Source organism: Spea bombifrons, chromosome 10 (assembly GCF_027358695.1).
Source record: "Spea bombifrons isolate aSpeBom1 chromosome 10, aSpeBom1.2.pri, whole genome shotgun sequence".
Lineage (NCBI taxonomy): Eukaryota > Metazoa > Chordata > Amphibia > Anura > Pelobatidae > Spea > Spea bombifrons.
In genome coordinates, this window is record NC_071096.1 from 38,691,190 (window position 1) to 38,706,667 (window position 15,478).

Sequence of the window (15,478 nt, forward strand, 5' to 3'; positions counted from 1 at the left end):
CGCGGCCAGAAACCAAACGGCTCGACGCACCCCACCCCACAATCTCATGCTTTTCTCACACGCACGAAGGCTGTAATTAAAGCCGACGTTAGCAACTTCTGAGCATGCGCCACGCGAGTGGTACACGGGTACCCTGCATTACAGAATTAACCCGACGAGTGCCAGGCGAGGTCTAGGCTTTGTGAACCTTTCCAGTGCTTCTCTGTAGGTATGGTTAGAAAAGAAATGATTTGTCTGCCGTTTACTTCTTTTCAGTACTTGTAACTGATATTTGGAAGAATCAGGCACAAGTTTTGATTTCTAAAAGCAATTCGTATAAAGGTGATTCTTTATTTTCTGAACGAAAAAGTAATTGTAGTCGTGTTTTGAACCAAATGAGCTGAAACATGCTGTAGTAACAGACTATATGAAGAGCGTTTATTTGTGACTGTAGGCCGCGAGTATTGGAATCTGAATGCATTCCTATTTCGTGACGGCAGAAAGTAATGTGTAGAAGGTTTCGGTGGATACAGCACAGGTGGGACATATTTTTACCCAAATATCTGGTTTCTCATAAATACAGAATAGCACTGTCATGCAAAACCTTTTTAATGGAGTTTGTGCTCAGAAAAATAGAGCTTTATTTTACAATTTTTGGGAGTTAATTTTCAGTCTGTTTTCTCTTACAAAATGCAGTGATGGGTATAGTCTCAAAAATATATGTATATAAATTTATAGAAGACAAGACATTTCTGAGGCGTTCTAGAAGTCGATGGACATCGAACCCTGAGCGCAGTCTTCTCTGCCGCGGACGTAGATTTCGCAGGGAATCTCCTCCATGACGCGGTCTTCTATGCCCTGCTCGGGGCAGTCATGGGCTTGTTGCTTGAAAGTGTAAGTGCTTTTCTTAAAGGTGCTGTTGAAGGTTTTCATCGGCTGCGGCTGCGCAAAGTCGTTGCGGAAAGGAAGATCCATGGAGCTCAGGTTGGTCCTGCTCTGTTTCAGAGTAGCAGTTTGGGAGCCGCAGTGGTGGTCGTGTATACATCGCGACGATGTGGATGAGCGCCTCGTTTTTTGGTAGTTCTCCAGTTCTTCTGACAAATCGGCCAAGTCCGCGGAAATTTCTTTGTCCCTCAACGAAAAAAGCTCGTAATGGGGTGGGTCAAAAACCTCCTGAAAGCCAGTCTTGTTAAAGGTAGTTTTTCGAGCCAGGATCTTTTTCCGAGGCTGCTTCACTTGGACGAGAATGGAAATTATAAGCAGGACCAAAACAATGCCAGACGTCACTCCGATTATAGTCCCGTGGGTCTTGGTGATTTGTTCAAAGAGTCCGGCTTCTTTTTTTTCTGTAAGAGTCAGAAGGTAAATTCCATTTTAGCAGACAGTTTTATAAACACTTTAATTGAAAGATACTTTGTATTAACTTAATGCTTTAACTTAACGCTGTCTTTTGACCTCAGAGGAAACACAGAGCTGTCCATTCAGCGGTTTACATGTAATGATTTGGGAGACTGAGCTTAATGTCTCACTTGCAAACAAGATTATAATAGAACCCGGGCAGTGGTAGTCGTCACTAAGAATATTGATACATTTTAAATGAATAATTGCGTTCAGATTTTGAACAGAAAAAATATATTCTTGTGGATGATTATATGTAGAACAGAGACCTGTGATGTCAAAGGATTCTTGGGACCTTTCCCCGTGTAACAACTTTGAGGACCTACTGCACACCTCTATGTAGACTTTATTAGATTGTATTATTTTTTTTTTAAATAGTTTGATGCAAATGTTATCTTTGAAGGTAAAAGGGCACAGTTTCATAACTCCAAACCTCATCTTCAGACAGACATCAGAGAATTAAAAATGTCTGATCTGAATCATCATAACTGCTGGTCTCTGACATCCACCCGGGCTGAAGCTGGTCTTCACGGATGCCGTCAGGACCTGACAGGTGCCTTACTGCTTAGAGAAGCCTTACTTTGTCCACGTCACAAAACCATGATCTGCGTGCACCCTGTCATTACTCACACCGGCCCCAGGCCTGGAGTCGCTGATGTTACAATGTCACATACCCACCTTTACAGTGGTTTTCATCCCAGGGATAAGCACAGTTCTGGATCCCGTTACAGACTAAGGAATTATTGATGCACATGTTGCTGTGGCAGAAGAAAGTGTTACCCATACATGGAGCTGCGGGAACAGACAAGAGACATGGCTGAATAGCAGAGCTGCGGGTGATAGCGTGATTATTAAAAGCTTTGGATACTGGCACCTAGATTTCTCAAGTATTCTGCAAACAAGCCAATGGGTGGATAGCTTCACTGGATCCAGCAGATCATCATCATGGCTCTTGACAATGTCTGTCTACCCCTAAACCCAACTAGCATGTTATCCATGTGCACATATTATGTTGTGAGGAGTCAAAGCCAGCGGTTTACCCTCTACTTACGTTCCACAAAAGATGTAAATAGCATGCGGAATCGACTTAGCCGGCTTCCTTCGTCTGCCCACATCCGCACAACGCCTGTCCCTGTCTGCAGCATAACGTCGTTTGCCACGGTGCTGCAGAATTTGGCCTTTAGGTTCTCGATGGAGCTGCTGCCGTCGTAAACTGCTACAAAATTCCGCTTACATTCATTGGAGTGTTCCATCTGGTAGTCAAGGAATCGCAGGTAAATCTAGGTGGGAAACAGAGATTCAGTTCATTGGTATACTATATGACTGACACCTTTATAAATCACTGGAGCGTTCCACGGTTCTTATCCAGTTTGTTTTGCAAGGTATCACAAAGATCAATAACCTCTTATTTCTTCGGGTCACCTACCTTGGCTTTTGGGGTAGCTTTAATTGTCCAAATGCAGTCAACTGCTTGGCCGGGTTTCAATTTCCCATCTTGTTCTACCTGGCTGGAGCGAATGATTCCATCTGCTCCCGATAGCTCAAATTGGCAGTCTGTCATACGAAGAGAAGGATGTTGTCATTGGAATGGCACGAGCTATATCGCAGCGAGATAATGGAGTGCAGCGTGATTGCGTACCTGGGATTGGGTTGAGAATGCCTCCAAGGTAACTGAAGTCTGGATCTGTAAGAAATGGAAATATTGTGGTATTTTGGACAGTTGAAGTGACACTTCGATGTACTACATGACTACATGATTGTAAACAAAGGTCAGGCATTAGCTATGTAAATACCCCATACTGGGGGGGGCAAAGGGTAAATGAAAAGGAAGCTCTCAGCAATTGTGTGCTGGAATCTGTGTGAGCCGAAGGAGACTTTGGGTCCATGATCTCTGCGATTCTCCTACCTGGTATGAAGGAGTATTTTGCCCGGAAGCCAAGTCCTTCTAGTTCCTCATCTGAGGAGAACTTAATCCACATGAATCTTCCTGTCGACCGAATTGCCACTGGACTCCTGAGGCCGCAGTATCGGTCAATCAGAGGAGAAAAGCCAAACGGGCCATCTCGCACTTCAAGGTTATCAAATCGGCATTCGAAGGAAGGCTCTATGTGATAGGGCTCGTCGAAGGTCAGTTCTATTCTTTGGCGTGGAGCAGCTGAAACACATGAAGGGCCTGTGTGAGTGCGGGAACCAAGGAGCACTCACCTGGAGAGTAGACCACACTCTGCGTGTTATTTGGAGTGAAAGCAATTATTATTCCAGCTCTCATAGGACAGGATTTCTTTCTGATAACCACACATTTAACATATCATGGACCTGGCTTGCGTTTAATATGTTCTGTGTAGTATGTTGTGCGGAAGCCTTGGGTCTGTTAATGGAGGGGACACTTTGCGTCTTACTTACTCCATTCTTGTTGAAGGCTTCTGGTACAAGTAACCGCACGCAGCAGAGCGTCCTTAGCATGTCCCAGAGACTCACCTTCCAAAATGTAGACACATTCCTTGTTGGGAGGATAGATGTTAGGAAAATTTGGGGATGCGAAATGTCCTCCGTTACTGGTCCGGACCCAGGTTCCACACTGAGTGACCGGGATGTGTTTAGCTCCAATGTTCTGTGCGTCTGAAACACGTATAAACCAGAGGTGTAAACGTCTGATGCAGCGATCATATTAAAAAGGATCCCAGGGGACACTATGAAACAAATCCTAAAATACTCCAGCATGGCCGTCCCTTTCAACATAACCATTCACTCTCTCTAATGTACACACGATGTAAAGCTTGTGCACTACGTGTCTGTGGGTCGGGCATCTTGGGAGCATTTCCCAGAGCAGCATGCAGAAGAAACCACGTTTCTCCATCTTACATCCTAATAGACAGTTCTGTACGTTTTTTTCCTGTGGTGACATTAAGAAGCTTTATCTTTTGACATACAAGGATTAGCGTTCACCCGGCTTGCGGTATGAGATGGCGAGGGACGCTGCTGTCTGGGGTTATGCAGAAATCTGACGGAATGCATGGGTTTTTCCCCTTATAGCTTATTGCACTATTTCTGTGCTTCTTCAGCGTTAATATTTTGTTTGTACTTATTCTGGTCATCTCTACTATTAGGAACCAGATCTGTTATAGTGTATTGTATATCAAGTAAATCAGTTTTAAGACATAGCGAGGCTAGAGCCGTACCTTGTGTTCTCTGGGCCACAGCAATTCCTTCTACCACGAGAATTGTGATCAGCAGCACTGCCAAAAGAAAGGAGGAGCAGGTGACTATTCCCAATGTCTGACACGGGGAAATGATCGGACGCAATTCACAGTATGAGTTAGGAGAGGGGTTTGTGACCGTGGGGTAAATACAATCTATATATATACATACAGCTGGATTCAGTTAGTGCCAATGGTCTGCAGCAGAAAATGTGGAGCAATAATCTATATCTCCAGTAATTGTAGCCAGCCATTGAGGGCAGTGCGTCCACAAGGGCTGCCCTGTTCAGTTTAATGTCTGTTCCTGGCAGCTAATTATCCTTAGGAAACGCTTTCTCACATAAACCACTGGACCCTCCAGATATATTGAAGAGATCTGAGAACCGGCTCCTCTTTCCAAAACTCTCTGAGGTCCTGATGCAGTCAACGCCATCGCTGAAAAAGCACGTCCGGCCCTGAAGGCTGAATTATTAGGCTCACAACAAATCCGATTACTTGATCTAATCAAAGATGTCCTGCCAGAGCCTTTTCTTCTCACATTGGAAATATTCACACTAAGCCGTTTTTCCGTCTAGAAGCATATTTAGTGGCTCTAGCTTTGGTAGTCCCGTTATTACTCTGCCTCCAAGGCATGTGGTGCACATCCACATTACAACAGCGCTTATAATGCCCAAAATGACAAAAACACAACTGACTTCTGCTCTGGTACTACACACTGAATGGCAATGAATGAAGCCGTTACAGCTGAGAATATTTAAATCGGTACGTTAAATTGGCAGTTTATAAACCACTGCCTATGACTGATTTGGTCATACGATAAGTGACGTTTTGGATGAATCTGGTGGTGCCCACGCCATGTTAGCATGGTAACCGGATGCTGAAGATGACTGCACGTGTACTGTATGTTCTGCACCCCTCCAGTCATGTCATGTCTCCAGTTGCTCCCAGTTGACTCATGAACATATAGCAAACATGCTGATGGAAGCTTATAGGGAGCTATAGGGCTTTTGGTGACATCACACCTTGAAGTGTATTACAGGTTACTGCCTAGTGACCCAAAAGCGTCCTTCTGCTGGTGTGGGGCATCTGACTATTGGCATGTGGGGGACAGATTAGTGAGGGGAGGCAGGTAGTGCTGTAGACCAGGGCAGCGGGAAAATGCCTCAAATGCAGCAGGTTAGAAGAGGAGAACCATAGATCACCGGCAAGATGCGTAGGATATATCTGGTGATTGCTTTTTTTTTTAAAATGTGCTGAATTCCAACAAAAGGGAGGGGGTTGATAAGAATCTAGTGCCCTTACTGTGGGTAGATAGAAGTGACAGGCGAGTAAAGCCCTCCTGCCCCTGATGGTTCCGGTAGCCAGTAAAGGGTGTTTGGGAGGAAGCCGATCCTCTGAATAGCCGGAGTCCCCCCAACACAGAGCCGGGGAAATGGACACAAAGGGGCCATTCACCTCGGAGCAGCGCTCTCAGCGTCCGTTTGAATGGAGATTCTCAGTTTTAGGAGGGTAATGGGCACAGACTGTAGGACAAGGGGAGCAATGTCTGATGTTTGGGGCATTTGCTATGTTTGGTGGGTATTCCTGTTCCTGTCTGCTTAGGATGCAAAACACAATGACAGATTGTGAGTGTGGTGTGTGAGACCCCTCATGTTTTTTGGTGGTGTGTGAGATCTCTCATGTTTTTGGGTGGGTGTGTGAGACCCCTCATGCTTGTTCAGTGGGTGTGTGAGATCCCCCATGCTATTTTGGTGAAGTTTAGTAGATTACTTTGATGATAGAAATATTGTAAAAGCTTGAAGCTCGGGTTGAGTAGACCTTGTAACCGGGAACATCCTGCCAACATTGTCACACAGAACGGAAAGAAGATGACCAGCTAGTGATGGCTTCTTGAAGTTAGTGGCTGCCATTAACCCCTCTATTTCTTATAGTAGGGGGGAACTATAACACAGAAAGGTAATTGACAGGCTGGACGAGTGGCATCTATGATTAACATAAAATCAGATTTCCATTTACTCGCAATCCTAGAATAAATGCTAACATTCTGGCCAGTGATCCAAATGATTAATGTTAAAACAATAAAACATCTTAAGAAGTAGAACTGATAACGTGAGGATATGGGGAGCCCTTGTGCTCCAGGGTCTGTACCCCACACACTCGATAGCTGGATTCCACAAAAATCTTTTAACACCATGAGTGCCAGGGGAGATCATTATAATCGATCCCTACAGAGCTTGAACCATTGAAACCATAAAAACCTTTATATAGTTACTGTCCACCAGACCCCAGGTTTAAGCTTTTCATACTACCTCCCAAGTACATCTGTGACCAACATCTCACTTTATGCAAAATAAAAGCTGCTTATATTACACAAAGCGGCTGTTTATCTGGAAAGCTTAGATCTATTCATTTAAGCATCTGCATGAATGAGGAGCAAATTGTCCCTGAACCACATCCTCATGACACCTTATTAACATACAGCCTAAACGCAGGGTTTGGCCTCCAAATTCCTGGATCAGTTCCTACCTTTTCGCGATTAGCATGGAGTGTACGGGTGTAGGGCAAATGCATGCTGCCACAGAGCCACCCCAGGAGCTGCTTATAGGGGGCAGAAATTCCTTACTCAATTTGTTGAACAAGGAGAGCTGTTAAAGAAAAAATAGGGAATCCCAAAAATCCCAACGGCTCGAGACGGCCATGTGAGAGAGTGAACCCAGCTGCTAAAAAGTGACCTTGTTCAATAGGACGCTGTCTGAGGTGTGCGTTCTGGAGTAGTCTCCAGAGGCATGTTCCAGCTGTCCACTAGAGGGCTCTCCAAGACCGAGTTGTCATCACTTGTGTTGAAGTGTTTATGAGGAAATGAAGAGATCTGATGGGTACCCCCGGGTTTATACCTCCTGGGTGCCCTGAAGACCACATACCTCCCACACAGTGCAATTCCCTGAACATACCACCCCATGACCTGGCCAGGAGAAAGAACAGGTCTCTGTCGGTGGACCTGAAACGATCTTTCAACCACCTGATGGCACCGCACAGGGGCTTTTCCTTTACGTACCACTACTAGCTTGAATGAGATGGTGCCGTGTGAATGAATGGTTTGTCCCTGTCAATCGTTGACCATTACTAAGTGTTATTTTGCGTTCACATTCTAAAGTCTCCGTGGATACTGGGTGCATGATGTATTTGCAGTCACAGTGGAATAGGATCTTACCTTCCAGGATGAAACAGACTTTTTCTAACATCATGGTGATTCTTGTGCTGCTACCAGTTGTTGTTCAGCCTGGAGGGTTTTTGGCTCTCGGTGTGTCAGCAGAGATGTGAAGTCAGAGGTGTGTTCCTCCCGTGTATGACATGATCCCTTCTACCCCTCTTGGTTGGGGGAGCTCAGGGTCTCCGCAGGATTCCACTCCCTCTAGATGTAAGTTATTTGCCCCTGTCTCACCATGCCTGCTTCCCCGCTGCTTCACCAGATCTGAAAACTTGTTCCCTGATACCAGGGCAGTAGGAGAAGGTATCTTGCCAGTAATAACTGCCCCAAACCTGCAGCAGTGGCAACTCTTTTGTAGACTGCTCTGCAGAACTATGATCCATTAGGAATTTCTCTTCATACAAATGCCCAGCTCAGTCCTCAGACTCTGCGGTGGATTTGAGGTCCATTTCTCCCAGAGACTAGATGCTTGGAGCAGGATCCAGCAGCCGGCAGGACGGGCTCTCAGCTCCAGTGAAGTGTTGCAAACAAATGAGGCTCATTTATGATGTGAGACTGAGTGAGAGGCTTGTACGCATGTCCCCCCCCCACCCTTCCCACTCTTCCCACCTCCCCACTCCCCTCTCTCCATCCTACAGAGCGGTTCTAGCTCTCTGGGTCCTCTCATCACTGGCGGTGGAGCTGACAACACATTGCAGCTGTATTCGGTGATGTGCCAGGCTGCACGAACGTTTGCAAAGCCTTTAGAAATATTTGGGGGGTTTACAAAGGTTTATCTTCTCAGTTTTCTCTTTACGATGGGAAGAAGAGGGTCATTTGCACTAAGCAGTGTTTCCAGATATAATACACCCTGACATCTCCCCGAGAGAGGAGTATGGGCAAAGTGGCCAGGGGGGCTGTTCTGATTTTTAAAGATTTGGATTTGTGTGTCCACCGATTAGTAAAAAGAAGTGTTGTGACAATTCATCCACGACTGGCTCCTTTTAGTGAATACGTGCGAGCACTCCTGTATGTGCAGAGCGCGGGTGCAACAAAAAAACCGTAGAATGTGATAGCAGATAAGAGCGATGTAGCCCACCTCGTCTGTCAGTTCATCTACCTTCTAGGAGACCACGACCCGTACTCAGCCTTATCTTAGAGAGTCTTATGGCTATGGCACGCTATAATATGACCCGTATAAACCTGGCCGGACTCGATGTGCCGAGGTCTGCACTAGGCTGGACTGGATCTGAACATTTACGTGGTGTGTGTTACCTCTGTAATTCCCCGGGTCCATCTGTAAAACAGATCTAATGAGGGATGATGAATGCCGTATTACCATAACTACGTGAACATTGACCTTTGATGTCTGTTTTTGGCACGTTGTGCCTTACTCTTTGGTAATATGATTGCCTTGTTACAGGGCTGTGCTGCACACTTATGAACGGTGCGGGGTCTCGCCAGCCTGGCAGCAAACTATTACCCTGCATACATACATTGAGGCTGGCCGGGCCGCTCCTTCCCGTCACTGCAGTATTTTCCAGATAATGTGCCGCTCCGCAGATTATCCCGGGCTCTCTGCACGCTGTCCGTTCAGCACCAACCTACAGCAGCAAATACACATTGTTCCCGTAGTAGCTTCAAGTGCATTTTGGCTACCAAAGGAGAAAAAGTGTGCGTTGTATGATGACTTAGGGGGCAACACAGGGACTTCTATAATACGGTGCCCTGGGGAAGTGCTTTACTACTTACATTTTAGAGAAAGTAGGTACTGCGGGCTGCGAGAGAAACAAATAAACCCCCATGGATCCGCCATTCCGTGCGTTAAATTCCCCTCGTCTGGGTAAATAGTCAGAGCTGCATTAGGATAATGTAATGGAATTACCGCCGTCGTCAGACTTATAAAATGTTTAAATAACAATATTAAAGCAGCGAGCGGCCCACGGCTCTGCTCCTCGGTGTCCGTTCATACATATTTCAGCACGAAGACCTTCTGTGTCGCATGTAGCATTTCAGCTTGTTAGACAGAAGAACAATGCGATCCTCTGGACACGGCCGCTAGGCATGTCTAAAGTGGGGATTATAACGAGAGCCAGTTCCGCTCGGTGAATAAATGGAACAGAGATTCTGAAAGAATGCTGGAGAGCAGGAGCTGGCGCTTTGCTAAAAATATCACCAGCGATGTATGGATAAAGGTTTTCTCTGTGATCTATCTCGTAAGGTAACCTGTGAACACGCACACGCAGAGTTATACCTGTTCATACATGAGGAAAGCACCATGTCTCATTAAACGGCAGCTATGGACACTGCACACAGTCAGCCGAGCGTGGTGTCTTCTTCCAGCATTTTTAAGAGATTTGGGACATCAAGTGGAACATTTCTCATGTGCAGAAAGGATGAGCCGTGTGGTGTGTTCATGTCTACTGCATCTTAACACGGCATTAACAAGTGTTCTTTACACAATGGTTTTATCGATATGACCATTTGACATTCAGTAAAGTGTTTGCTTAATTACACTGCGGACATCGCCTTGGTGTGTAAAAAGTGTGGTGTACTGTTGTGTTCCTTATAACCGCATAGATTGGACACACTGGCCACATAGTACATCTTACGGCGTCGAACATTTTCTTCTGCTGGTGGCTGTATGAGGGGCCTATAGATATCTCCACCATCGACAGAGGATCTAATTTCCCCAACTGTCCCGGTCTGTCACTGAGGAGACAGCAGGGGTAACTTACACACCGACGCAGTCTTCTAGGAAGGGACATTTATTGGGATTTACCAACATTCAGTTTATTACAGTGTACTGGACAACAGGCACAGAATCACAGGACACGATGCGATGCAGTCTGGGGAGCGTCAGCGGCCGCACATTCTGTGTACGGCGGGAATCGACTTTCCCAGCTCCAGGCTGGCAAAAGGCGATGGCAAGAGCTGTCCATGCACCGGGTGCTGCTGGCTTCTGGATGGACCCAGTAACTCAGCATAGCCATGTGGTAAGAGCCCAGTGGGGCGAGCAGTTACACATGAAATGGATAAGTAGTCTATACGGGTGATGAGCTGCCAGACAGGACATCGACCGGTCCGTGCATCCTGCTCTGCACTGGCCTTTTACTTCGGTCCTTTATTCTTACTGCTATAGTGCATGAAACCAGTGGAGAAGCGAGACGCTCCACCGCCGATCCGATGAATACATATAAATATCATTTATAAACAACGCCACCGTCTGTGTACATGCAGAATAATCAAGTCGGGGCTGGTGGGCTCCAACTGGATCACAGATCCTTAAAAACAACATTATTATTAAGCTTTAAATACAACATCCAGACAATTTAACCCGCAGCATAAAGAAAGATACACCTCCCAAAATTTACAGGACCCCAATCCTGGGTTTCATTTTTCCACAGATCCCAAGTCTTGTGGTTTTAGTAATCTGCACCAATAAATTAACACATAATGCAAAATATACAGCGAACGCCGTCCCGTCTGCTGCGGCTTGACCTTCCCTCACACCCCAGCTCAAAGATTCGCACGTCCTATGACAAGTCTCCTTGCTTTAACCCTTTCCGCTGTGACGAGAACGGCCAGACAAAGGGTTAATAAGCCATTTCACATGGCGTCAAAGTGGAAGCGATGGGCCTCTTGTCTCTTCTCCCTGTCGTCTGCTTTCTGCAATACAAAGGAAGAAACCATTAGCACGTAATGCATATGAATGGCTAAAAGCAACGGCTTCTCTACAGCTGAAAGCCCAGGATTCTTATTTGTGAACAAGGGGCCAGTTATCAAGAGTAATAATTTCACCGGGTATTAATGATCTACAATGACACAAGTCATTAGCTGCTTACAGGGCTAACGATCTCCTCTGCGTAAAGTCTAAATATATAAAAACCATCAGTCATTTCCAACAAACCTGGAATTTACACTCAGACAGTAAAGCCTAATCTGGCAGGTAACGGGCGAGTAACTGCGAGGAGTCTGGACAGGTTACGCGGACGGCTTCGTCAGGACAAACTCTTTTAATGGGATAGTAAAACCGTCCGTGATGGATTTGTTCAGTAGTTAAATGCAGTCTCTGACAGAATGCGGAAGCAGGGCGTACCGGCTTTCTACCGGCCTGTGAACGTTGGTGATTAGCACTCCTGTGTGCCCCGTATCGTTAACCTGCCCTGTACACGGTGCTCGCTTTCTGTGCATTTCTGATGTCATAACGCAGACTCGGTTATGTTGCCAATTCAGAAATCATGCCTGTTGGCCCATAAGGGATTAACGCCGTTATTTTCCTTCTCGTAATTATGTAAAAAGCCAATCATTTGGAAGCCTCTCTATGAGCTGTCCCTCTATTCACTAAGATTCTATTTGTCAAGCAACCTCTCTGCGCACAGAACCAGTTGCCCCTGCAGTGAATGTTATTCTCCCGCTAGGATTTCGTCATTCATTGTTAAACAGGTCATGGAAATACTATGAAGTATACAGAGTTCTGGGGCATCCGCCGAGCCTTTCTCCAGAGCTCTTCACCGGCACTTACTGAACACTATTCACATTACAAATGGCTCGGACAGCAAAACGTACTCGCCCGCCAGCGACACGATTACACGATACTGTGTAATACCTTTGGGGTGTGATTTTAGGTGGAAACTTACCTTCTCCTGCCAGTGCAGGATGCCAATTATGGCCAGGATGAAAACGCAAACACCGATGAGCGCGATGGCCGTCAGTAAGACGATGTTACTGGGGGTGAGGTAGAGCTTGGCACTCCAGCTGTAGAGAGTAGAGAGGAACGATCAGTGGGCACATCCCTGTATCTCTCTAAAACCCCTGCCCCATACTCTCACCCGACGGAGGAATTACTGAATTCACGCAGGTTCACTAATGATACCTTATCTAGAGCCGCTGCCGGGAGACTCTGAATACGGCTCCAATGGCCCCAAAGATATTTAATGCACTGGGGAACGCAGCCATTAGTGGGTGACGCTGGTAAGGAGGCAGTGTCATGTACCCAGCATCCACCGCTGCTTTAATGGGATGTATTATATAGAGTTCACGCTGACATCAGCATCTTGGCCCCATCGGACATTCCGTGACTGACACAAATGGAAAATGATTTAATTCTCTGCCAGCGATCTGATTCCCAGCGATTAATGTGTATGAAACCTTCACCAAACCAGTGACCCAAATATCAAGATTCATTGCAATCACTGTCACTGCCTGCGCTGGATTTAGGACCCGCTCCAGGTGACCGGCGTGGATCCTTTCCATGATTCGCACTGGTGGAAAGTGCAGAAGCCTGCCTACTGCCAACCCCATCTATAGCCCCACACACAATGCCATTACCTTTTTGGGGTGTGATGGGGGTACGGGATAACGATGAGCTGGGAATTGGGGATGATCGCAGTCCATTCTTGCTTCCGAATTTGCTGAGGGGAAAAAAGCACAGCCTTTTAGTGAAACAGGACATTACTAAACATTAGTGCGCAGTGTCTTTCTATACGCTACAGGTGAATTCATGACTATTAGTCCATTTTATGTAAGGTGGATAAGACGTGTGTGTTCTGTACACGCTATCAGCCACGACCGGGCCAGACAAGCAAGCGGACATAGATATCTTAACACAGCTGAGGAAAGCTGTCCCTGAACTCTATACCTACTGACCTTCTCCCCGAGCGGCCGCGGAATCCCCACAAAGAGATGATCGAGGAAGTTGGCGCTCCTCCCCAGGCCGAGGACGTTGTACGGGAGCTGGAGCGCCAAATGGGCAGACTGGCTGAGCTGGCCGACTGCAAAAGAACAAAACAATGTCAGTCCTCACTCTATAAGCACTGATACCCCATCCCGGGCCGCTAAGGGCCTCATGAGCAAATAACCCAACAAGGAGAGTGTTCCTAAGAGCTCACCGTGTACAGCCCACAGGAATACACAGGAAGCAAGGGATTCAAACAGAACATATTACATGCACCGTGCGGATCAGCGGCTCATCCTTTGTACTTTTCTAACTTGTAAGTCATTCAGGTGGCCGCCGTGTGTACTGATCAGGATGCTGATCAAATAAATGCTACTCCAGCACGGAAACAGGACTGTATGTATAAACTCCACCTGTGATATCACACACACACACACACACATATATACATATATATATATATATATATATATATATATATATATATATATATATATATATATATATATATATATATATGACTAATACAGCTATGCATCTCTCTGCAGCAGCATGATATGTACACGTAAAAGTCACAGGGTCTGAAGCAGACATTACAGGGCTGCACGTACAGCAATAAATGTATATATCTACCTGGCCGCACCTTGTGCATGTGTTGAAAGGCTGATACATATTTCCAGTGTCGGTACACAAGGCTCTGTATTTTATTGTGTGTGTGGGGGGAATACAAGTCACGCGTTAGCATGGGCTTTGGAGAATATTCTAGAATTGGTCCTGTGAACAGGAGCCCAGACATCCCGGCACAATCCCGAAAGGCAATTATTTCCCTCTCTGAGCTGCTTGGTACAGAGTATTTTACTCTCGCGCAGGAAGACTTCCTACAGATCTGTTTAATCATCTCTGCTGTCAGAAAGATAATTAGCAGCCGGTCCGCTCCGTTCCTGACCTCCCTGTTAATGTGGTGCTGGTGTAGCCCGGTAGGTGATAGCAGGAGCTACGCCGCGCATGACATCTGTTAATAAACCCCGAAAGCAAGCTGTAGCTGGAAGCAGTTATGTGCCCTCGCTGGGGCCGTGTGTTCAGCAGCCATTACTCCGGCACACTGTGTATATTATACCCCCTTCCAGGGTGCGATTCTTCTTGAAAATGAATTTGTGCGGTTTAGGTGTCTGAATCGATCAGGCGGCTATCAGTTCTATGTGCGTGTGATGGATTCTGCAGACCTCTCGTTATATGTGATTGTGTGTGCGCGGGTGCGTGCGTGCGTGCGCGGTTGTGCGGTTGCATTCTTGGTACATTTGCTTTGCAGTAAACCTTACCGCAGACGTGTGGTTTACAGGCCGGCACCGCACTACTTGTGGGTGAAACTAAAGTTTCTTCATTTCCCGAGCAGTCTTGAGAACATTCTGCTTTTTTATTTTTTTTAAGGTTTTTATTGTGTTATTTAATAAAACAAATAGGGCAAACTGTGGCACGGGCAGGAAGGGGTGCTTCCCCTATCGATGCTGCTATTCTTTGCTCCATTAAATCAGACAGCACATCGTTAGCGAGATGGATCGGAAGGCTCATCCCCGGTAAACAAACTGCCAGCGTATTAATAAACGTTATCGCCATTAGCGGGGCTCTGAACCGTATTATATACCCCAGTGTATACAACACATCATACAGGTACCGTTACTGAACGACTGGGGGGGTAGCGTGTTTATAGACAGTCTCTGGTGTCATGAAAATCGGGAGCGATGGAGTCTTCCAGTTTAGGTATTAAAGCTGTTGCTTGGCATGAGACTGGCAGCAGCTGGCTGTGAGAGCGCTCAGAAACCTGTTCTTTCACACCTTGGAACGGAGCATCTGCAGGGAAGACTCCCCGTGGCACTTCACACCACCCACAGAAAAATGGGAGCCGCTGGCGGCGTTCATTAATGTTATTCTCTGCATGACGTGCTGCAGGGTTCAAATGCTAAACAGCGGGAAGAACACGCTAAGACGCCAGGGCAGCGCGTGCCAAATGAATGGAATCGTAAAGCCAGGAGCATGGAACAG

At 46.3% G+C, this 15,478-nt stretch overlaps 2 protein-coding genes across 2 annotated transcripts in view; both read right to left on the reverse strand.

Moving 5' to 3' along the window:
• Positions 1-570: 570 nt before the first annotated feature.
• NETO2 (neuropilin and tolloid like 2) lies at positions 571-8,130 on the reverse strand. The gene is made up of 9 exons (XM_053448945.1): positions 7,786-8,130; positions 4,557-4,613; positions 3,856-3,996; positions 3,284-3,532; positions 3,017-3,061; positions 2,804-2,931; positions 2,429-2,657; positions 2,056-2,169; positions 571-1,325 (listed from the first exon to the last, which is right to left on the reverse strand). The coding sequence occupies exons 1-9, from the start codon at positions 7,817-7,819 to the stop codon at positions 742-744; spliced, it is 1,581 nt and encodes a 526-aa protein (XP_053304920.1). The 5' UTR covers positions 7,820-8,130; the 3' UTR covers positions 571-741.
• Positions 8,131-10,513: 2,383 nt separating this feature from the next.
• Positions 10,514-15,478, reverse strand: part of ITFG1 (integrin alpha FG-GAP repeat containing 1) — a 34,012-nt gene continuing 29,047 nt past the window's right edge. Inside the window, exons 15-18 of the mRNA XM_053448944.1 lie at positions 13,411-13,535; positions 13,093-13,175; positions 12,402-12,519; positions 10,514-11,430 (exon numbers count right to left, since the gene is read on the reverse strand). Of these exons, the coding sequence (XP_053304919.1) occupies positions 11,371-11,430; positions 12,402-12,519; positions 13,093-13,175; positions 13,411-13,535 (386 nt within the window). The 3' untranslated portion in view covers positions 10,514-11,370. The remainder of the gene's footprint in view (positions 11,431-12,401; positions 12,520-13,092; positions 13,176-13,410; positions 13,536-15,478) is intronic.